The sequence below is a fragment of the Bos indicus x Bos taurus genome, chromosome 22 (assembly GCF_003369695.1).
Source record: "Bos indicus x Bos taurus breed Angus x Brahman F1 hybrid chromosome 22, Bos_hybrid_MaternalHap_v2.0, whole genome shotgun sequence".
In the NCBI taxonomy this organism is placed as follows: domain Eukaryota; kingdom Metazoa; phylum Chordata; class Mammalia; order Artiodactyla; family Bovidae; genus Bos; species Bos indicus x Bos taurus.
In genome coordinates this window covers 17136819-17160032 of record NC_040097.1, presented here as the reverse complement: position 1 = coordinate 17160032, position 23214 = coordinate 17136819, and the positions used below count along the sequence as shown (strand labels likewise).

Below are 23214 nucleotides of genomic sequence, written 5' to 3'. Positions count from 1 at the left end.
AAAAGACTTGAAAACAATAAGTGGTGTGTTTGAAGCTAAATTTTTATGAGGCTAAATGGTAGCACAGTTATAATTACATAATTGAAATTTGAGATTGGAAGACTGAACCAATACTTTGTTTTCCCTGATACCAAAAGAAATGTAAAAAATAACATTTTATTCATGCATTCTCAATTCATACCAAGAAACACAAGCTAACTTTTACTAATCAAAAGCTATGGTTGATGGAATTATTTTTGTTACTTATAAATATATCTGCAGAGATTAGCATGTGAAGACAGTTTCTGGTAATTACCTTCAGTTAATAAATTGGCATAGATCATTAATATACTTCTATTTTTTATAAATTTGAGGTCAACATGAAACTGTAGTTTTGAGTGATAGCACTCAGAAATTTTGAGTGGTACTTGGTGATAATCACTACAGGGTAATTTATTTTCTTATATATTCAAATTTTAATAATTTCTATTTGCTTTCTAACAGATCAGTTTCTATTTGTTTAAAATTTTTTTGAGTTTTATTGAGATATAATTGATGTATAAGATGGTATTAGTCCAAGATGTACAACCTAATGATTTGACATATGTATATATTGCTGAATGATTACCACAGTAAGTTTAATTAACATTCATTACCTCAGTAGTTACAATTTTTTTCTTGTAATGAGAACGTTTAAGGTCTATTCTTTTATAATTTTCACATATAGTGTAGTCACCATGCTGTACAGTCCATTCCATTCCAGAACTTGCTTATCTTACAACTGGAACTTTTTACCTTTTTGATCACACATTTTCTTCATCCAACACCCTCCATCTGTTCTCTGTATCTGCGAATCAAATTTTTTTAGATTCCACATATAATTGAAATCATACAGTATTTGTCTGTTTGACTTATTTCTCTCAGCATAATGCCCTAGAAGTCTATCCTTTGTTGTCACAATGGCAGGATTTCCTTTTTTATTGTTGAAAAATATTCCATTATGTATCTGTTAAATATATCTCTACATCAGTATCATATATACATATCTTGCATTTCCTTTACCCACTCATCCATTAATGTACAGTTAACATTTAGGTTGTTTCCATGTGTTGGCTATCATGAATAATGCTGCGGGCATGCGTGCTAAGTTGATTAAGTCATGTCCAACTCTTTTCAACTCTATGGACTGTAGCTTGCCTGACTCCTCTGTCCATGGGAATTCCCCAGGCGAGAATACTGGAGTGGGTTGCTACACTCTCCTCCAGGGGATCTTCCTGACTTAGGGATTGAACCCGAGTCTCTTATGTCTCCTGCATTGGCAGGTGGGTTCTTTACTACTAGCGCCGCCTGGTCAGCCCAAATAATGCTGCACTAGACGATAAACATGCAGGTACCTTTTTAGGATATTGATTTTGTTTCCGGCAGTGGCAACCCACTCCAGTACTCTTTCCTGGAGAATCCCATGGACAGAGGAGCCTGGTGGGCTGCTGTCTATGGGGTCGCATAGAGTTGGACATGACTGAACGACTTCACTTTCACTTTTCATGCATTGGAGAAGGAAATGGCAACCCACTCCAGTGTTCTTGCCTGGAGAATCCCAGGGACAGGGAGCCTGGTGGGTTGCCGTCTATGGGGTCACGCAGAGTCGGACACGACTGAAGCGACTTAGCAGCATAACTGAAGTGGAATGCTGAATTGGTAGTTCTTTTAATTTTTTGAGTAACTTTTATTTCTGTACTGTTTTCCAGAGTGGCTGCATCATTTTCAGATCAGATCAGATCAGTCGCTCAGTCGTGTCCGACTCTTTGCAACCCCATGAATCGCAGCACCAGGCCTCCCTGTCCATCACCAACTCCCGGAGTTCACTCAGACTCACGTCCATCGAGTCAGTGATGCCATCCAGCCATCTCATCCTCTTTCGTCCCCTTCTCCTCTTGCCCCCAATCCCTCCCAGCATCAGAGTCTTTTCCAATGAGTCAACTCTTCGCATGAGGTGGCCAGTACTGGAGTTTCAGCTTTAGCATCATTCCTTCCAAAGAAATCCCAGGGCTGATCTCCTTCAGAATGGACTGGTTGGATCTCCTTGCAGTCCAAGGGACTCTCAACAGTCTTCTCCAACACCACAGTTCAAAAGCATCAATTCTTCAGCGCTCAGCCTTCTTCACAGTCCAACTCTCACATCCATACATGACCACAGGAAAAACCATAGCCTTGACTAGACGAACCTTTGTTGGCAAAGTAATGTCTCTGCTTTTCAATATGCTATCTAGGTTGGTCATAACTTTCCTTCCAAGGAGTAAGCGTCTTTTAATTTCATGGCTGCAGTCACCATCTGCAGTGATCTTGGAGTCCAGAAAAATAAAGTCTGACACTGTTTCCACTGTTTCCCCATCTATTTCCCATGAAGTGATGGGACCAGATGCTATGATCTTCGTTTTCTGAATGTTGAGCTTTAAGCCAACTTTTTCACTCTCCACTTTCATCAAGAGGCTTTTGAGTTCCTCTTCACTTTCTGCTATAAGGGTGGTGTCATCTGCATATCTGAGGTTATTGATATTTCTCCCGTCAGTTTTGATTCCAGCTTGTGTTTCTTCCAGTCCAGTGTTTCTCATGATGTACTCTGCATATAAGTTAAATAAACAGGGTGACAATATACAGCCTTGACGTACTCCTTTTCCTATTTGGAACCAATCTGTTGTTCCATGTCCGGTTCTAACTGTTGCTTCCTGACCTGCATACAAATTTCTCAAGAGGCAGGTCAGGTGGTCTGGTACTCCCATCTCTTTTAGAATTTTCCAGTTTATTGTGATCCACACAGTCAAAGGCTTTGGCTTTTCCTATTTGGAACCAGTCTGTTGCTCCATGTCCAGTTCTAACTGTTGCTTCCTGACCTGCATACAGGTTTCTCAAGAGGCAGGTCAGGTGGTCTGGTATTCCCATCTCTTTCAGAATTTTCCACAGTTTATTGTGATCCACACAGTCAAAGGCTTTGGCATGGTCAATAAAGCAGAAATAGATGTTTTTCTGGAACTCTCTTGCTTTTTCCATGATCCAGCGGATGTTGGCAATTTGATCTCTGGTTCCTCTGCCTTTTCTAAAACCAGCTTGAACATCTGGAAGTTCACGGTTCACATATTGCTGAAGCCTGGCTTGGAGAATTTTGAGCATTACTTTACTAGCATGTGAGATGAGTGCAATTGTGCGGTAGTTTGAGCATTCTTTTGCATTGCCTTTCTTTGGGATTGGAATGAAAACTGACCTTTTCCAGTCCTGTGGCCACTGCTGAGTTTTCCACATTTGCTGGCATAGTGAGTGCAGCACTTTCACAGCATCATCTTTCAGAATTTGGAATAGCTCAACTGGAATTCTATCACCTCCACTAGCTTTGTTCGTAGTGATGCTTTCTAAGGCCCACTTGACTTCACATTCCAGGATGTCTGTCTCTAGGTCAGTGATCACACCATCGTGAATATCTACCAATGCTATTTTTTTATTTTAAAATATTTACTGTAACTTACAATGATTATATTATATATTAATAATACTATACAGCATAGTATGTATAATACATAATACAGTTGTATCATTTTTTTCAGTTTTAAAATTGAGATGTAGCTATATCAATTAATGTAAGTATAGTGAAAGTGATAGTCACTCGGTTGTGCTTGATTCTTTGAGACCCCACAGACTATAGTCCGCCAGACTCCTCTGTTCATGGAATTCTCCAGGCAAGAATATTAGGATGGGTAGTCATTCCCTTTGGAGAGGGTAATGGCACCCCACTCCAGTACTCTTGCCAGGAAAATCCCATGGACGGAGGAGCCTGGTGGGCTGCAGTCCACTTTCATGCATTGGAGAAGGAAATGGCAACCCACTCCAGTGTTCTTGCCTGGAGTGTCCCAGGGATGGGGGAGCCTGGTGGGCTGCCGTCTATGGGGTCGCACAGAGTCGGACACGACTGAAGCGACTTAGCAGCAGCAGCAGCAGTCATTCCCTTCCCCAGGGGATCTTCCCACCCAGGGATCAAACTTGGGTCTTCCATGTTGCAGGCAGATTCTTTACTGTCTGAGCCACCAGGGAGCCCCTAATATAAGTATAATTAATCTTAATGTAACAGTAAAGAAAAACTTATTTTGAAGGGAAAAATCAAAGAACTTACATAAAACATAACACAGTTTAGCTCCATAAAGAACTCTTCAGCATATAAGTTCTTTTCTTTTTCCTGCACACCCATTTTAAATTTTGAAATGAACAATACATAGTTTAAAGCATAGTACGTTAGTTTCATATGTTCTCTTAGCATCATTAACATTTCCATTAAGAAATAGAAAACAATTTTTTTGTATAGTATTAGAGAATCACATTTTAGTGTCATTACACTGGTGCTTTTAAATAATTAAGGTTTTGTGAAATATAATTATCTGGTTATAAATAATATTTCTAACCCCTAGACTCAGAAATAGAGCCTTTAAAGGAAGCATTTTAAGCTGCAAATTAAATATGTTTAGATATTTTTTCCTTTCTTTCAAAGCAAAATAGGTAATAAAATTCCAGATGTATCTTTTGCAAAAATTGATAGGCTGATCTTAAATTTTATATGGAAATGCAAAGTATCTAGAAGAGTCCAAATGACTACTTTTTATAAAAGAAGAACAAAGTTGGAAGACTAACACTACTCAAATTTAAAACTATAGTTGACCCCTAAACAACATGTGGAATTAAGAGCATCAGTCCCCCTCCCTACCCCATTACAGATGAAAATCCATGTATAACTTTATAGTCGGTTCTCCAGATCCAATGTTTAGCATCTGCTGATTCAGCCAACCGACAATCGTGCATAGTACTGTAACATACGTTTAGTGAAAAAAATCTGTATATAAACTGGATAGTTCAAAACTGTCTTGTTTAAGAGTCAACTGTATAACCGTTTTTCCAAGACACTGTAGTACTGGAATAAAGATAGACACACAGATCAAAGGAACAGAATTGATTGTCCAGAAATAAACCTTTATATTACGGTAAATTGATTTTTCAATAAAGATGTCAAGGTGATTCAGTGAGAAAAGGACAGCGTTTTCAACAAAGGGTACTCGAACAACTGTGTATATATATATGCAAAAAAATAAACTTGAATCTGCATCTCTTACCACATACAGAAATTGACTCTAAATGTATCATAGACCTAAGTGTAAAACCAAAAAGTAGAGGACACAGAAAATCTTCATGATCTTACCTATCTTTCATAGATAACAACCTTAAAATCATAATCTATTAAAGAAAAAATACCTTGTTTGACTTTATACAAATGAAAAAATTTTACTCTTCAAAAGACATGATTAAGAAAATGAAAAGACAATCTACAGACCAAGAGAATATATTTGCAAATTATCTGATAATGTGTATCCAGAATATAAAGAACTCTTACAGCTTCATGATCAAAAGCTAAATAGTCCAACTTAAAAATGGATAAAGATTTAAATAGACATTTCATAAAAAAATATGTTAATGGATAATAAGCACACGAAAAGACATTCAACATTATTTGTGTTTAGGAAATGTAAATTAAAGCCATAATAAGATACCACTGTATGCCCATTCCAATACTTGTAATAGACAATATCAAATGTTGACAAGGAATGTGGAGGAATTAGAATCATTGTATTGTTTTTTTTTTTGATAAGTAAAATCTTTCAGCCACTTTGGAAAACAGTTTGACATTTTCTTAAAAGATCAAATAAGCTTATTATTTATCCCAGCAATTCCTACCAATGAGAAATAAAAGTGTTCATCCAAAGATTTGTTCACAAATGTTCATGGGAGGATTATTCATAGTAGCCCTAAAGAGGAAACCATCCAAATGTCCATCAGCTTCTGAATGAATAAACCAAATGTGATATCTTCATTTAATGGAAGACTGTTGTTGTTTGGCTAGTTGTTAAGTTGTGTCCAACTCTTTTTTGACTCCATGGACTATATAGCCCACTAGTCTCCCGTGTCCATGGGATTTCCCAGGCAAGAATTCTGGAGTGGGTTGCCATTTTCCTCCTCCAGGTAATGGAAGACTATTCAGCAATAAAAAGGAGTGAATTTCTGTCACATATTATGTATGGATGAACCTCAAGCACATCATTAAGTGAGAAAAGCCAGACACAAAAGACCACATAAGATTCCATATATATGAAAATTTTCAGAAATTGTAAACCTATAGAAACCAAAAGCAAATCAGTGGTTGCCTAGGACTGGAAGTGGGAGTGAGGATTGACTGCATATAAGCTGAAGGGAATTTTTGCAGTGATAGAAATGTTCTAGAACTGGATCCTGTTAATGGTTGCACAACTATAAATACACTAAAGTACCCATTGAATTATATACTTTAAAATGGTGAATTTTATAGTATTTAAATTATACCTATAAGAAGCTGTTTGACAAAAGATATGCATTGTATTAGTCAAGATTTAATGAGGGAGGCAAAACTCTTTTAGTCTTTGCCCAGCTTCATTCCATATTCCAAGGCCAAATTTGCCTGTTACTTTAGGTGTTTCTTGACTTCCTACTTTTGCATTCCAGTCCCCTAAAATGAAAAGGACATATTTTTTGGGTGTTAGTTCTAAAAGGCCTTGTAGGTCTTGATAGAACCGTTCAACTTCAGCTTCTTCAGCATTACTGGTTGGGGCATAGACTTGGATTACTGTGATATTGAATGGTTTGCCTTGGAAACAAACAGAGATCATTCTGTCGTTTTTGAGATTGCATCCAAGTACTGCATTTCGGACTCTCTGTCGACTATGATGGCTACTCCATTTCTTCTAGGGATTCCTGCCCACAGTAGTAGATGTAATGGTCATCTGAGTTAAATTCACCCATTCCAGTCCATTTTAGTTCGCTGATTCCTAGAGTGTCGACGTTCACTCTTGCCATCTCTTGTTTGACCACTTCCAATTTGCCTTGATTCATGGACCTAATATTCCAGGTTCCTATGCAATATTGCTCTTTACAGCATCGGACCTTGCTTCTATCACCAGTCACATCCACAACTGGGTATTATTTTTGCTTTGGCCCCATCCCTTCATTCTTTCTGGAGTTATTTCTCCACTGATCTCCAGTAGCATATTGGGTACCTGTTGACCTGGGGAGTTCCTCTTTCAGTATCCTATCATTTTGCCTTTTCATACTGTTCATGGGGTTCTCAAGGCAACACAAGAGAAGATTCTACACATAGACATCACCAGATGGTCAACACCGAAATCAGATTGATTATATTCTTTGCAGCCAAAGATGGAGAAGCTCTGTACAGTCAACAAAAACAAGACCAGGAGCTGACTGTGGCTCAGATCATGAACTCCTTATTGCCAAATTCAGACTTAAATTGAAGAAAGTGTGGAAAACCACTAGACCATTCAGGTATGACCTAAATCAAATCCCTTATGATTATACAATGGAAGTGAGAAATAGATTTAAGGTCCTAGACCTGATAGATAGAGTGCCTGATGAACTATGGACTGAGGTTCATGACATTGTACAGCAGACAGGGATCAAGATCATCCTCATGGAAAAGAAATGCAAAAAAGCAAAATGGCTGTCTTGGGAGGCCTTACAAATAGCTGTGAAAAGAAGAGAAGCGAAAAGCAAAGGAGAAAAGGAAAGATATAAGCATCTGAATGCAGAGTTCCAAAGAATAGCAAGAAGAGATAAGAAAGCCTTCTTCAGCGATCAATGCAAGGAAATAGAGGAAAACAACAGAATGGGAAAGACTAGAGATCTCTTCAAGAAAATTAGAGATACCAAGGGAACATTTCATGCAAAGGTGTGCTCGATAAAGGACAGAAATGGTAATGGACCTAACAGAAGCAGGAGATATTAAGAAGAGGTGGCAAGAATACACAGAAGAACTGTACAAAAAAGGTCTTCACAACCCAGATAATCACGATGGTGTGATCACTCACCTAGACCCAGACATCCTGGAATGTGAAGTCAGGTGGGCCTTAGAAAGCCTCATTACGAACAAAGCTAGTGGAGGTGATGGAATTCCAGTAGAGCTATTCCAAATTCTGAAAGATGATGCTGTGAAAGTGTTGCACTCAATATGCTAGCAAATGTGGAAAAGTCAGCAGTGGACACAGGACTGGAAAAGGTCAGTTTTCATTCCAATCCCAAAGAAAGGCAATGCAAAAGAATGCTCAAACTACCGCACAATTGCACTCATCTCACACGCTAGTAAAGTAATGCTCAAAATTCTCCAAGCCAGGCTTCAACAATACGTGAACCGTGAACTTCCTGATGTTCAAGCTGATTTTAGAAAAGGCAGAGGAACCAGAGATCAAATTGCCAACATCCGCTGGATCATGGAAAAAGCAAGAGAGTTCCAGAAAAACATCTATTTCTGCTTTATTGACTATGCCGAAGCCTTTGACTGTGTGGATCACAATAAACTGTGGAAAATTCTGAAAGAGATGGGAATACCAGACCACCTGACCTGCATCTTGAGAAATTTGTATGCAGGTCAGGAAGCAACAGTTAGAACTGGACATGGAGCAACAGACTGGTTCCAAATAGGAAAAGGAGTACGTCAAGGCTGTATATTGTCACCCTGCTTATTTAACTTCTATGGAGAGTACATCATGAGAAACGCTGGGCTGGAAGAAGCACAAGCTGGAATCAAGATTGCTGGGAGAAATATCAATAACCTCAGATATGCAGATGACACCACCCTTATGGCAGAAAGTGAAGAGGAACTCAAAAGCCTCTTGATGAAAGTGAAAGAGGAGAGTGAAAAAGTTGGCTTAAAGCTCAACATTCAGAAAACGAAGATCATGGCATCCGGTCCCATCACTTCATGGGAAATAGATGGGGAAACAGTGGAAACAGTGGCTGACTTTATTTTCCTGGGCTCCAAAATCACTGCAGATGGTGACTGCAGCCATGAAATGAAAAGACGCTTACTCCTTGGAAGGAAAGTTATGACCAACCTAGATAGCATATTGAAAAGCAGAGACATTACTTTGCCAACAAAGGTTCGTCTAGTCAAGGCTATGGTTTTTCCAGTGGTCATGTATGGATGTGAGAGTTGGACTGTGAAGAGAGCTGAGCACTGAAGAATTGATGCTTTTGAACTGTGGTGTTGGAGAAGACTGTTGAGAGTCCCTTGGACTGCAAGGAGATCCAACCAGTCCATTCTGAAGGAGATCAGCCCTGGGATTTCTTTGGAAGGAATGATGCTAAAGCTGAAACTCCAGTACTTTGGCCACCTCATGCGAAGAGTTGACTCATTGGAAAAGACTCTGATGCTGGGAGGGATTGGAGGCAGGAGGAGAAGGGGACGAAAGAGGATGAGATGGTTGGATGCCATCACCGACTCGATAGACGTGAGCCCGAGTGAACTCCGGGAGATGATGATGGACAGGGAGGCCTGGCGTGCTGCGATTCATGGGGTCACAAAGAGTCGGACATGACTGAGCGACTGAACTGAAGTGAATGAGGAAGGCAGAACAAGTAGATTATATATATGCCTTATACATATCTAGTATTTGTATGTTTATATATATGATTTATTACAGGAAACTAACTGGCTTATGCAACTTAGGGGGCTAGTGAATCAAGTCCAAGATCTGTAGGGATAGGCTATCAGGAAGGGGAGAGCCAGAGAGGGGAGAGTGATGGTAGACCAAGCTGCTGTTTGGAGTCTAACTCAGGGCATGTCTAAAACTTTTAAAAAGTTCTTCCACTGATTGAATGAAGCCCTCATAATCTCCGTAGTGTAACATCAGGGCCTTGAATTACATCTGGAAAATCTCTTCATCACAGCAGTAGATTAGTGTTTGAATAACTGGATGAAGGTGTGTGCAGAATATAAAAAGCTACTGTCCTCCTTTCAGTCCCTAACCAGATTGACATGTTTAAAAACCATCACAGAGGGGACTTTCTTGATGGTCCGATGGCTAAGACTCTGTGCTCCCAATGCAAGGGGAGTGGGTTTGATCCCTGGTCAGAGAACTAGATCCCGCATGCTGCAACTAAAAATCCTGCATGCCGCAACTAAGACCCTGAGCAGCCAAATTAAGAATGAATGTAAAAACAATACTGATAAAACAAAAAGTCTTTCTCAACTAAAAAACCACATGAAATTAACCAGGTTTTTGTTTAAAAAAATACATATATCATATGATGTGTATCATGTATGTGGAATCTGAAAGATGACACAAACGAACTTAGCAAAATATAAATAGACTCACAGATACAGAAAACAAACTTATGCTTACCAAAAGGTAAAGTGGGAGGATGAATTAGGAGTTTGATTAAAATATTCACATTTACTATATATAAAATAGACAACCAAAAAGGACCTACTGTATAGCACAGGAAACTGTACTCCTTATCTTTTAATAACCTATGATGGAAAAATATCTAAAAAAAGAATATATACAGATATATAACTGAATCAGTTTGCTGTACACTTGAAACTAACACAACGTTGTAAATCAACTATATTTCATTATAAAATTTTTAAAAAGACTGTGACAAAAAAAAAAAAAAAAACCAAGTGTTTTGTTTTCTACAAAAAGATAGGCTGCTTTTACAAGGTCTGAGGAATTTCAGTTTGTTCATTCACTGACTCAAATGATGTTTTTTAGAGGAACTATTGTGTGCCAGGATAGGCTGTACTCTCATTTAAAAAAATTCTACATACTCACTGGCACATAGAAGATGCTCAAATATTTATTGAATGACTATGCCATCAATGCACCACTAGATTTTATTCATCTGCTGATTTTATTTATGCACATGGTATTTGTGTAGGCCATCATCACTTAGATGGAGTATCCATTGTGCAGTCTCAAACAGCAACGTTTCAAGTTTCTTTCTCCAAGCATATTCAAAGCATGTACACACTTAACTTTTTCTGCCAAGAATTTCCTGAAGGAAATATGCAGTCGAAACAAATAGCAAGTAGAGAAACAAGATAAATTAAATTCTTGATTGGTTATAATATTTACAGGGAAGTCGCTAGGGGACACTTGAAGACTTGATCTGCCTTGACAGTGAGTGTTTTACATAAATCTGTTTCCAGCAATTCCACCGTCCTCATTCACCCACCCTCCATTTACTAGAGTAATGAATATTATTGTTATGATAATCCTAATCTGTCGCAGCTCAGCAACTGCCTCTCCAGGCAACATTTACCGTTCTATCCAGTTGCGACCGCGACGGTTTCCATGGCGACAACTTTGTTTCTACGCGGCGACCGCCCAGCTCGGCAGGAACCTGTGGGGTTCCGGATGTTTCCCCATCGTTTTCTTTTTTCCTTTCACCACTGGAGAAGTTCTCTGAACGTTTCCCTCTTATCCGAGCAGCCGGAAAGAAGTGAAAGCAATCAGACAGGTACTTTCTTGTCCTCAACTCTTCTCTTTACCCCTCTCCCAGGGCAGGAGATTTTGAATTGGATACCCGCCCAAATCGTCTCTTTTTCGAGGCACGATTCCCAGAGTTTTGTGGGCATCCGCGGCAAATGCAGTTGCTATTACAGTTCATTGTTCAGTACTTATATGACATTTCAGATTTCTTAGGCATTTAGTATGCCTATGTTTTGCTTGATCTTAGTGTTGCTTTCCAGGAAGCTGGAAAAGCTAAGATAAAATACTGATGTTTAAAAATATTAGCGATGTAAAGTATCAGCTTTTGGGGGAAAGGGATTATACCTCGAGAGCTGGATTATGTTGTTGTGATTTGCATTTTAGGGAAAATTTGAACTCAAAATTTCAGAACTGTGAGGATATTTAGAGAGCATCTAATCCAGTTTCATAATTTCATCCATGAGGAAGCCCTCACTCACAGGCAAGTGACAGCTTCATTTCTTTACAGCAGTGAATGGTGGGACTCCTAACAGGAATCCCTATCCATTTATCTCAACTACCATTCTTGGGAGGAAGATATAAAGAGACCTAGAACTTTTGATATTGATATGTAAGATACATTATAAATATATTGAGACTAGCTTTTACAATAATGGCTTTATGGACTTTTTCTCTTCACAGTACAGAGAATTTTAATCTTTAGGGGACCAAGATGTCAGATCCAAACAAAGCTGCTATTGCAGCAGAAAAAGAGGCCCTGAACTTGAAGTTACCTCCCATTGTTCGTCCCCCTGAAGACATAGGTGTTGACACACCAGCACAGAGTAAGTTGCTGAGTTACAGACGATCCAAGGAGCAGCAGAAGACAATTAATCAGTTAGTGTAAGTAGCATATTAGTAAATAATCCTTGTTTGGAATTTGAGTGAAATAATCAGTGTTTTCACACATAAAATGTCTTATCTATTTTGGTTGTTCATGAGCAAAATACCATCTTCAAATTCACTTAGGAAAACAATTGAAAAAGTAATAGTAATGAGAATAAATGTTGTACAGTGCTTACAGTGTTTATTCTAAGCATTGTTTTTATTGTTTTACGTATACTTCTCACAACAGCCCTATAAGATGGGTACTGTTGTTACTGCTATTTGTAGATGAGTGAACCGAGGTGCAGAGAAGTAACTTGCCTGAAGTTCTCACAACTTGGATTTGGACCCAGACAGTCTAGTCCTAGAGTTCACATACTTTGAACCCCACACTATTCCTCCTTATGATATATGATAACCATACTGGTCCCTGAAAGTAAAAGCAAGTAACTGCGCCTCTTAATTGTCCTTGAGCAAACACTTAGTAAAACATGTTGAAACTACTTGTACTTAAAATTTTTTTCTGTACAGAAGAAAATAGAGTCTAACATCCTGCCCTTTCCCTTCCAATTTAGTGGAAATTAAAACTAATTTAGGGACTTCCCTGGTCTTCCAGTGGTTGAGAATTTGCCTGCCAATGCAGGGGACATGGGTTTGATCCCTAGTCTGGGAAGATTTCACATGTTGCAGGGCAACTAGGCCTGTGTGCCACAAGTACTAAGCCCGCTCACCAAAACTACTGAAGCCAAAAAACAAATGAACAGAAAAACACAGATAATGTAGGCACCAGCTACCAAAGGCTGTGATAAGGATGGTTCAGTCAATTCAGCATTTACTGGGATTTCCCTAGGTACCTGACTCTGCTGGGCTATGGGAATAAATAAGAAAAAGACATTGAGCTCACCTGTCAGATTTGAACTTAACACTTAACTACAAACAGGGAATTTCTCTCTGGTGGATTTCTGCTTATCCTTCTGCATTCTCTTTCCCTTTTTGGTCTGCCTCCTTTATATATATTTTCACAACTGACTACATTTTTCTCTCTGTTATATTGTTATGATCATTTTGTTGCTAGTTAAAATAAGTTAGGGGCTTCCCTGACGGCTCAACAGATAAAGAATCTGCCTGCAGCATAGGAGACACAGAAGACTCGAGTTTGATCCCTGGGTCTGGAAGATCCCCTGGAGGAGGGCATGGCAACTTACTCCAGTATTCTTGCCAGGAAAATCCCATGGACAGAGGAGCCTGGTGGGTTACAGTCCATGGTGCAAGAGTGGGCTACAGTCCATGGTACAAAAGTTGAACACAACTTTTCAACTAAACCATCACCGCCATTAATCACATAACTTCTTTAGAATTACATTTTTATTAGTCAATCTTCTAATCATTTAAATCCAAATGTATAAGGTATATTAATGGTAGTATAGATATTGTTAGATACCTTTACCCCTTTCATTTCTAAGACTCTGATCAATGTTTCAGTAGACTTAGACTAGAGAAAAAAGGAGTTCCTCAAATAATCTCAAGAGTGTCATATTGAACTACTTGAAGTTCCATGAATATATTATATTTTTTACATTTAGTGAAAAAGGAATTTCACAGTTGTTTCCTCACATTTTATTCACCGGAGATTATTTTTCTGCCTGAATACTTATACTGTTTATTCAAGGCTTAGGTTTTGAATCACCTTCTCTGGAAATCCTTATCCTAATCCCTTTTGTGCAGCTTTAACCCTTTCTATAATACATATTTCTCTTACATCTGTTTAACAGATATTAAGTATCTACTGTTTCACAGACACTGTGCTTGTTACTAGAAAGACCATAGAGAACACAACATAAAGGACTGTAGTCTTCTCAGAAGCTTATATTCTGGTGGGAGGAGGCAGATAGTAAACACAATAAAAATGAAAAATAAAAAGATTATATTAATCCTTTAGATGGTAATAGATACTGTGAAGAAATAAAACAGTGGGATAGTGAAAGTGTTTCTAGGAACATTGCAGGTAAGTCTTGTGGACATTATATTTAGAGATTTAAAGAGTAAGAAGCTTGTCATTTTAATAAACACAGGAACACCACTCCAGCAAAGGGGGTAGCAAGCATGAAAGCCCTGAAATGGAAATGCTTTCAGTGTGTTTTAGGAACTGACAAATAGTCAATGCCACTAGAGTATCAGGGACCTGGGGAAGAGTAGAATCAGGTGAGGTCTGTGGATAGAGTTCCAGGAATAAAGTGGGATATAAGGAGTCCTGGGCAGAACTGGGCCCCCTGCTGGGAGCAGGTCCCGGGAACACTTGACTGAGCAAAAATAGAAAATTATTCTGTCGCTTTTCAGATTTCCAGGGATGAGCCACTTCTTCCTTGGCCACTGCCTACCTCTTGATTCAGACCAACATTTCTCTTCTTTACCACATGTAGTCTCTCACACAGTCCTTTGAAATTATCCAGTTTTATTTATCTGCTTTTGATTGTTAACACAAAGAGGAAAAACAGGGAGTGAAAAGGCTCCTTCTTATATTCTTCTCAGCTCTTTTTAAATTGATTACTTATAGCAGAAGGAGAAAACACACTCCAGAAAATTATTGCTATATTAAAGAGTGGTATTTATATATAAAGAGCTCAAGGAAGTTAGACATATTTATGTTGGGATTGTTACAGTGCAAGGTAGCCTGTGCCAACTGGCATACCAAAGGATAAGGCAAAGTCCTTGAAAGTATTGATTACTGAGAGCAAGGCTGCTTAGGGAGATAGTGGCAGATAAAGGGAAGTCTGGCCTGGCCTGACAATTAACAAAGAAAATAGGAAGAAAGATATTCCAAGTATGTTTTCTACTCCATGTGAGAAAGCCTTTGGAATTTAATTTAGTCAGGCTTCATAAGACTCAACAGGGAAATGAAGCTACTCAAGAAATCTAATTCAGTCTTATACTGTTTTAATAAATGAAGAATGTCTAGAATGTGGAAGAGAAAATTTTTCACTCTGCACTGGTTAAGCAACATCTGGAATTCTTGGCTTATATTTTAAGAGGGACACTGATAAACCATTATAGCTACTGAGGAGAGTGAGAAGTCTTGAAACTGCTTAATTTGAAGGGAACTGACTTGTTTAATGGGGAAGAGTATAGACTCTGGCATTACAGGCCTGCATTCATATTCCATCTCTGCAGCTTATTAGCAATGTAAATTTGGCAAGTCATGTAACTTTACTTATCTTATTCTTCCTATCTGTAAGATGGGAATATAGTGGTTGTCTTGTAGGGTTTCTATGAGAGTTAAACGAGATCCACTCTTATAAAATCTTAAGTCAGGGCCTGTTGTTGCTGTTCAGTCGCTAGGTTGTGTCCAGCTTTTTGTGTCCCCATGGACTGCAGCATGCCAGGCTTCCCTGTCCTTCACTGTCTCTGAGTTTGCTCAAATTCATGAGTCGGTGATGCTATTTAACCATCTCATCCTCTGCCACCCTCTTCTCCTTTTGCCTTCAATCTTTCCCAGCATCAGAGTCTTTTCCAATGAGTCGGCTCTTCACATGAGGTGGCCAAAGTATTGGAGCTTCAGCTTCAGCATCAGCCCTTCCAATGAATAATCAGGGTTGATTGCATTTAGGATTGACTGGTTTGAACTCCTTTCTGTCCAAGGAACTCTCAGGAGTCTTCTCCAGCACCAAAATTCTAAAGCATCAATTCTTCAGCACACAGTCTTCTTTATGGTCCAACTGTCACATCTGTACATGACTACTGGAAAAACCATAGCTTTGACTATACAGACCTCTGTCGGTAAAGTGATGCCTCTGCTTTTTAATACGCTGTCTAGGTTTGTCATAGCTTTTTTTCCAAGGAGCAAGTGTCTTTTAATTTCATGGCTGCAGTCACTGTCTGCAGTGATTTTGGAGCCCAAGAAAATGAAAATCTGCCACTGTTTCTACTTTTTCCCCATCTATTTGCCATGAAGCAATGGGACTGGATGCCATGATATTAGTTTTCTTAATGTGTTGAATTTTAAGCCATCTTTTTCACTCACCTCTTTCACCCTCATCAAGAGGCTCTTTAGTTCCTCTTCACTTTCTGCCATGAGAGTAGTATCATATGCATATCTGAGGTTGTTGATATTTCTCCCAGAAGTCTTGGTTCCAGCTTGTGATTTATCCAGCCTGGCATTTCACATGATATACTCTGTATATAAGTTAAATAATTAGGGTGATGATATACAGCCCTGATGTACTCCTTTCCCAGTTTTGAACTCCTTTCCCAGTCCTTTGTTCCATGTCCGGTTCTAACTGTTGCTTCTTGACCTGTATACAGGTTTCTCAGGAGGCAGGTAAGGTGGTCTGGTATTCCCATCTCTTTAAGAATTTTCCACAGTTAGTTGTGATCCACACAGTTAATGGCTTTAGCATAGTCAATGAAGCCAATGCCTAGGATGTGATAGTCATCATAAATGGTAACTTACTGACAGGAATGGTCAATGGAACTGAATAGATATCACTAAGTTTTAGAGAGGGGTAATATAGAAGAGGAATGTGATTTTTTTTTTTTTTTGTATATATAGCTCCAGAGTATAGAAGTTAAAAGCATACAGCTCAATATAAGAAATTTGTTTCTAAGAATATGGCAATAAGTTGGGCTACCTCAGAAAATGATGAGTATCATCTCTCCTCAGTCATCCTGGGGTACAGATTGATATTTTTGAGAGTATTCACACAGCAAATAAGGTACTGAACTAGACATGCAGAATCTTTCCCAAATCCACTATTCTGATCATCCGTTCTACAGATATTTATTGACCTTGATGGACACTAAGTGGTATGGATAGAGCAGTGAGCATAACAGATATTTATCTATGGCGTTTACTAGTTTAGGCTTATGTGGTTCTGGTGGTTGTCCTTTCCTTCAATTTCCAGATCTCCTTTTGCCTCTGACCATGACTGCTTTGCCTCCTTCAATTGTTCTTCATCATTCCTGTCATGCTTGGCATCCTCCAGTCTTCTTTTTTGGGTCTCTTTTCTTTTCCTTGTATAATTTCTGCTTTGGCCCTCTCTTCTTGTGTATTTAGCCTTTATAAACTGGTAAATTTGTCTTCCTAAATATGTTCAGATGCTTTAAAAAAAATCTCAGTAACTCCCCATTGTCTACTAAATTAAAAAGCTTGCTATTTGATACTCTTAGCTAGATATTCCAGTTCGCTTCTGCAAACTCATCTCCATCTGTTCCATAACTTCTGGGCAGATTGGACAACTCCTTATTCTCAGTTTTTGCTTTTGATTGATGCCTTGTCTCCCTGTTTCTTAGGGTCTTTTTTGTTCAGATCTGTCTGCCCAAGAAAACTGCATCACCTATGACCCTCTTCTTCATTTCAAGCTTATAGCAGATGCTAACTTGTTCACATAGCCCTCATAGATGCCTTCTGGTAGAGTGAACTTGTCCCTCCTCTGAGCCATCAGTGTCTCATACTTCTCCCCGCCCATACTTTTTATATGGTGTCCTGATCTTATCCTTCCACCCTTTTAGTTTATAAATTCCTTGAAATTTCTCACTGCAATATTTTAATAAAGCCTAGTAGGATATCTTGCATATATAAACATTCAGTAAGTATTTATTTGATGACAGATGAATGGATTATATGATAATATAATTTCATTTAAAGTAGTTATATTTTATGGGTAATAAATTGTTACATTCAAAACTATTTATTGAGAACCTATTATGTGCCAGGGATCAAGACCATCTCCAAGAAAAAGAAATGCAAAAAGGCAAAATGGTTGTCTGAGGAGGGCTTACAAATAGCTGTGAAAAGAAAAGCAAAGCACTCAAAAAAATAAATAAATAAATCTATTTAACAACAACAACAAAAAAAGGGCAAAGGAGATAAGGAAAGATATACCCATTTGAATGCAGAGTTGCAAAGAATAGCAAGGAGAGATAAGAAAGCCTTCCTCAGTGATCAGTGCAAAGAAATAGAGGAAAACAATAGAATGGGAAAGACTAGAGCTCTCTTCAAGAAAATTAGAGATACAAAGGGAACGTTCCATGCAAAGATGGGCACAATGAAGAAATGGTATGGACCTAACAGAAGCAGAAGATATTAAGAAGAGGTGGTAAGAATACACAGAAGAACTATACAAAAAAGATCTTCATGACCCAGATAATCACGATGGTATGATCACTCACTTAGAACCAGCCATCCTGGAATGCGAAGTCAAGTGGGCCTTAGAAAGCATCACTCCAAACAAAGCTAGTGGAGGTGATGGAATTCCAATTGAGCTATTTCAAATCCTAAAAGATGATGCTGTGAAAGTGTTGCACTCAATATGCCAGCAAATTTGGAAAACTCAGCAGTGGCCACTGGACTGGAAAAAGTCAGTTTTCATTCCAATCCCAAAGAAAGGCAGTGCCAAAGAATGTTCAAACTACTGCACAATTGCACTTACCTCACATGCTAGCAAAATAATGCTCAAAATTCTCCAAGCGAGGCTTCAGCAATACATGAACCATGAACTTCCAGATATTCAAGCTGGATTTAGAAAAAGCAGAGGAATCAGAGATCAAATTGCCAACGTCCGTTGAATCATTGAAAAAGCACGAGAGTTCCAGAAAAGCATCTACTTCTGTTTTATTGACTCTACCAAAGCCTTTGACTTTGTGGATCACAACAAACTGGAAAATTCTTCAAGAGATGGGAATACCAGACCTGCGTCCTGAGGAATCTGTATGGAGGTCAGGAAGCAACAGTTAGAACTGGACATGAAACAACAGACTGATTCCGAATAGGGAAATGAGTACGTCAAGGCTGTATATTGTTACCCTGCTTATTTAATGTATGCAGAGTACATCATGAGAAACAGTGGGCTGGATGAAGCACAAGCTGGAATCAAGATTGCCAGGAGAAATATCAATAACTTCAGATATGCAAATGACACCACCCTTATGGCAGAAAGCAAAGAAGAACTCAAGAGACTCTTGATGAAAGTAAAAGAGGAGAGTGAAAAAGTTGGCTTAAAGCTCAACATTCAGAAAACTGGCATCTGGTCCCATTACTTCATGACAAATAGATGGGAAAATAGTGACAGACTATTTTTTAGGCTCCAAAATCACTGCAGATGGTGACTGCAGCCATGAAATTAAAAGACGCTTGCTCCTTGGAAGAAAAGTTATGACTAACCTAGACAGCATATTAAAAAGCAGAAACATTATTTTGCCAACAAAGGTCTGTCTAGTCAAAGCTATGGTTTTTCCAGTAGTCATGTATGGATGTGAGAGTTGGACTGTGAAGAAAGCTGAGCACTGAAGAATTGATACTTTTGAACTGTGGTGTTAGAGAAGACTCTTGAGAGTCCCTTGGACTGCAAGGAGATCCAACCAGTCAAATATAAAGGGAATCAGTCCTGAATATTCATTGAAAGGACTGATGCTGAAGCTGAAACTCCGATACTTTGACCACCTGATGCGAAGAACTGACTCATTTGAAAAGATCCTGATGCTGGGAAAGATTGAAGGTGGGAGGAGAAGGGGATGACAGAGGATGAGATGGTTGGATGGCATCACCGACTCAATGGACATAGTTTGAGTAAACTCCGGGAGTTGGTGATGGGACAGGGAGGCCTGGCGTATTGCAGTCCATGGGATTGCAAAGAGTCGGATATGACTGAGTGGCTGAACTGACTGATAATGTGCCAGATACTATTCTGGGTATCAAGGATAAGGCAATGGATAAAATGGTTTACAACACATAATATGTCAAATGGTGCTAAGTAGTACGAAGCAAGGAAAGTGAGGATAAAATGGATGGATAGTGAAGGACGTGTTACTTATATAGGGTATATAGGTATATAGGTAAAAAGGGTAAGGGAAATCTCTGACAGGGTGACGTTTGAATAGAGATAACACATATAAGGGCCCATATCAGATTAACTTAAAAATTGTGATGTTGTTGAAGTCGCTCAGTCGTGTCTGACTCTTAGTGACCCAATGGACTGCAGCCTACCAGGCTCCTCGGTCCATGGGATTTGCCAGGCAAGAGTACTGGAGTGGGCTGCCATTGCCTTCTCCTAATTGAAAATTATGGGCTATTATTTATAGTCTCCTTTTATATTACACATGAATAATATGAAAATTAAGGACTCATTGATAATGGTAATTGAGATTTATTTTTTATAGAAAATTAAGTAAGATAAAGAACCCTTGAATATCTCTTAAGTATAATTGAAAAAATACTCAAATAATAATGTTTTAATATATCTTAATGTTATATTCAAGAGAGTCATACATTTTTCTAACTGTAAATTTCAGAATTGAAGGAGCCAAAAGGAATTTAGACAGAACACTGGGTAAAAGAACACCTTCATCACCAGAGCCAGATTATCCTCCAACTGTAGGTTTATATTTTCTCTTTAAAAACTGTAATGATATACTATTTTAACTATTGTTTTAAGTCAATCTCACTATAAGTAGTATTTTTAAAGAATAATGCATATATTTAAAACTATTTATGCTTTTATTAAAAATGGTAAAATTACTTTAAAACTTTCTTGATTTAATTATATCTTATTTGTTTGCTTTTGACAGATGACCAGTGAAATTAAAAAGAAAGCAGTGAGTTGAATTTTTATATTTCTTGTTTTGAAAATGTTCAAACTGTTACAAAGTAGTTCCTTCTAAGACCACCTGCTGTATTCCATCCTAGAGAAGAAATTTAGAAGCAGATTATTTCCTCTGCCTAAGGGAACAAGCATGTCATGATGACAATGCAGGTTTTACAAGTTACATTCTTGTTGCCATTCATTATTTGAGGATTAATTGTAAATATTTTCTGTTCTTATCCCAAAGAAAAAAATATTCAAAGTGGTAGTTATAAAGGAAATGCATTTCTGTTTTTATTGTGCTGATATTGATGTAATGATGACTGCTTATTTAGAATCTGTTGTGTGCTACTCACATGCTAGATGATAGAAATTAAAAAAAAAAAAAGACACTGAGTGCATGGGTGACAAAGTGGAACCGTGACGTGCTTGTTGCAAAGATGATAACATGTAAAATTTATTTAGCAGTAAAGGATATGGAAAGTTATGGAGCTGGTAACACAAAAGAGAAATATATGAAGCATATTCCCAAATGGGGCTACAGGCTTCCTAAATCCCTTAAATATCCCTCTCAGGATAGAGGACTAAGGGTACCTTCCTACCGACTGCATATCTTTGGAAGAACCTCATTTTAGCTATTTCAAGTTTTTCTGTCTTTTAAAGTTTTCTTCTCCTCCCTCTGCCTCCCAACTTTTCTAGAGACTTTGGTTGTGGATTTGTCCCTTTACTAGGTGTAAGAACCCTAGTAAAAACAACTCCAAAACATTTATAAATATTTAATGTGAGGCTGGGTGAATGGCAAGTTATTTTTGGGTGTATGTGTTTAACATCCTCATTTTTTCATCTACAGTTTTTGCCTTTAGTGTCTTAACAATCCAAAGTAGGTAGCTGGGTATAAAATAATCATTCATGCTTAAAGCCACTGCTCTTGGCAATCTGGCTTCTAGGAACTTCACCACTTCATCACTAATTTCACTAATGACCACTAGTTGCCAAACCGAAAGGATGTTTTTCCAATATTTCTCTTCCTAGACCTCCAGGTAACTTTTAAAAACCTTTTATTTTTACATAATTGAATACTTGTTATCAATGTAACAGAATAGATGACTCAGAAATAGACCCAGACAGCTATAAACAGTTGTTTCTGACAGAAGTGCAAAAAATCAGTTCAATGGAAAAAGGATAATCTTTTCAACAAATGGAGTGAAGCAATTGGACACTCATTAAAAAAGAAAACAAGGAAAGAAATAAACAACAAAAACCTTCAAACCTCAGCCTAAACTTTGCACCTTGAACAAAAATTAAGTAAAAATTGATCATAGATTTAAATGTAAAACAAAACTATTAAAAAAACTTTTAGAAGAATATCTAGGAATAGGCAAAGAATTCTTAGACATGACATCAAAAGCACAATTCATATTAAGAACCTAAATGTAAGACTGGAAACCATAAAACTCCTAGAAGATAATATAGGCAGAACACTCATTCATATAAATAACAGCAATATTTTTTAGGATCTGTCTCTTAAGGCAAAGAAAGCAAAAGCAAAAATAAATAGGTCCTAGTTAAACTTAAAAACTTCTGCACGGCAAAACCATCAACAAAATGAAAATATTCCTACTGAATGGGAGAAAATATTTGCAAATTATGTGATTGATAATGCATATAAACAGCTCATATAACTCGATATCAAAAAAATAAACAGCCTGGCACTTCCCTGCTGGTCCAATGGTTAAGAATCTACTTTCCAATGCAGGGAACACGAGTTCAGTCCCTGGGCTGAGAACTAAGAGCCCGCACGCAGTGGGGCAACTAAGCCCGCATGCCACAACTAAGACCTGATGCCACCAAACAAATAACTATTTTTAAAGGCCTGATTAAAAAATGGGCAGAAGACCTGAATAGACGTTTTTCCAAAGAAGACATACAGATGGCCAATAGGCACATGAAAACATGCTCAATATTTGTTCACTCATCAGAGAAATATAAATGAAAACCACAATGAGATATCACGTCATACCTGTCAGAATGGCTGTCATTAAAAAGACCACAAACAACCAGTGTTGGTGAGGATGTAGAGAAAAGGGAACATTTGTACACTGCTGGTGGGAACATAAATTTGTGTGGCCACTATGGGAAGCTGTGGCGGTTCTCCAAAAAACTAAAAATAGAACTACCATGAGACCCAGCAATTCCATTTCTGGGTATACGTCCTAAGAAAACAAAAACCCTAAGTCAAAAAGATAAATGCACTCTAATGTTCATAGTAGTAGTATTTACAATAGCCATGTAAAAGAATGAAAAATTTCCATTTACAACACCAAGTGAAATGAGTCAAGCAGAGAAAGATAAATATTGTATGTTTTCACTTATATGTGGAATCTACAAAAGTAAACGAAGGAACATAACAAAACAGAAACAGAGTCACAGATACAGAGAACGAACTAGTG

The 23214-nt window shown here is 38.1% G+C and overlaps 1 protein-coding gene across 12 annotated transcripts in view; it reads left to right on the top strand.

The window, feature by feature from the left end:
* The window catches only part of DNAH12 (dynein axonemal heavy chain 12), a 192371-nt gene that overhangs the window by 2007 nt on the left and 167150 nt on the right, over positions 1-23214 (top strand). For 11 of the 12 annotated variants that reach the window (XR_003507718.1, XR_003507719.1, XM_027522275.1 and 8 more), the window contains exons 2-6: positions 11127-11355; positions 11712-11808; positions 12009-12209; positions 20475-20556; positions 20751-20777. Coding sequence is in view for 10 of the 12 variants with exons in the window: in XM_027522275.1 (XP_027378076.1) it covers positions 12040-12209; positions 20475-20556; positions 20751-20777 (279 nt within the window). In the remaining 2 variants the exon portion in view is untranslated. The remainder of the gene's footprint in view (positions 1-11126; positions 11356-11711; positions 11809-12008; positions 12210-20474; positions 20557-20750; positions 20778-23214) is intronic. The other variant, XM_027522273.1, reaches the window with a different exon arrangement.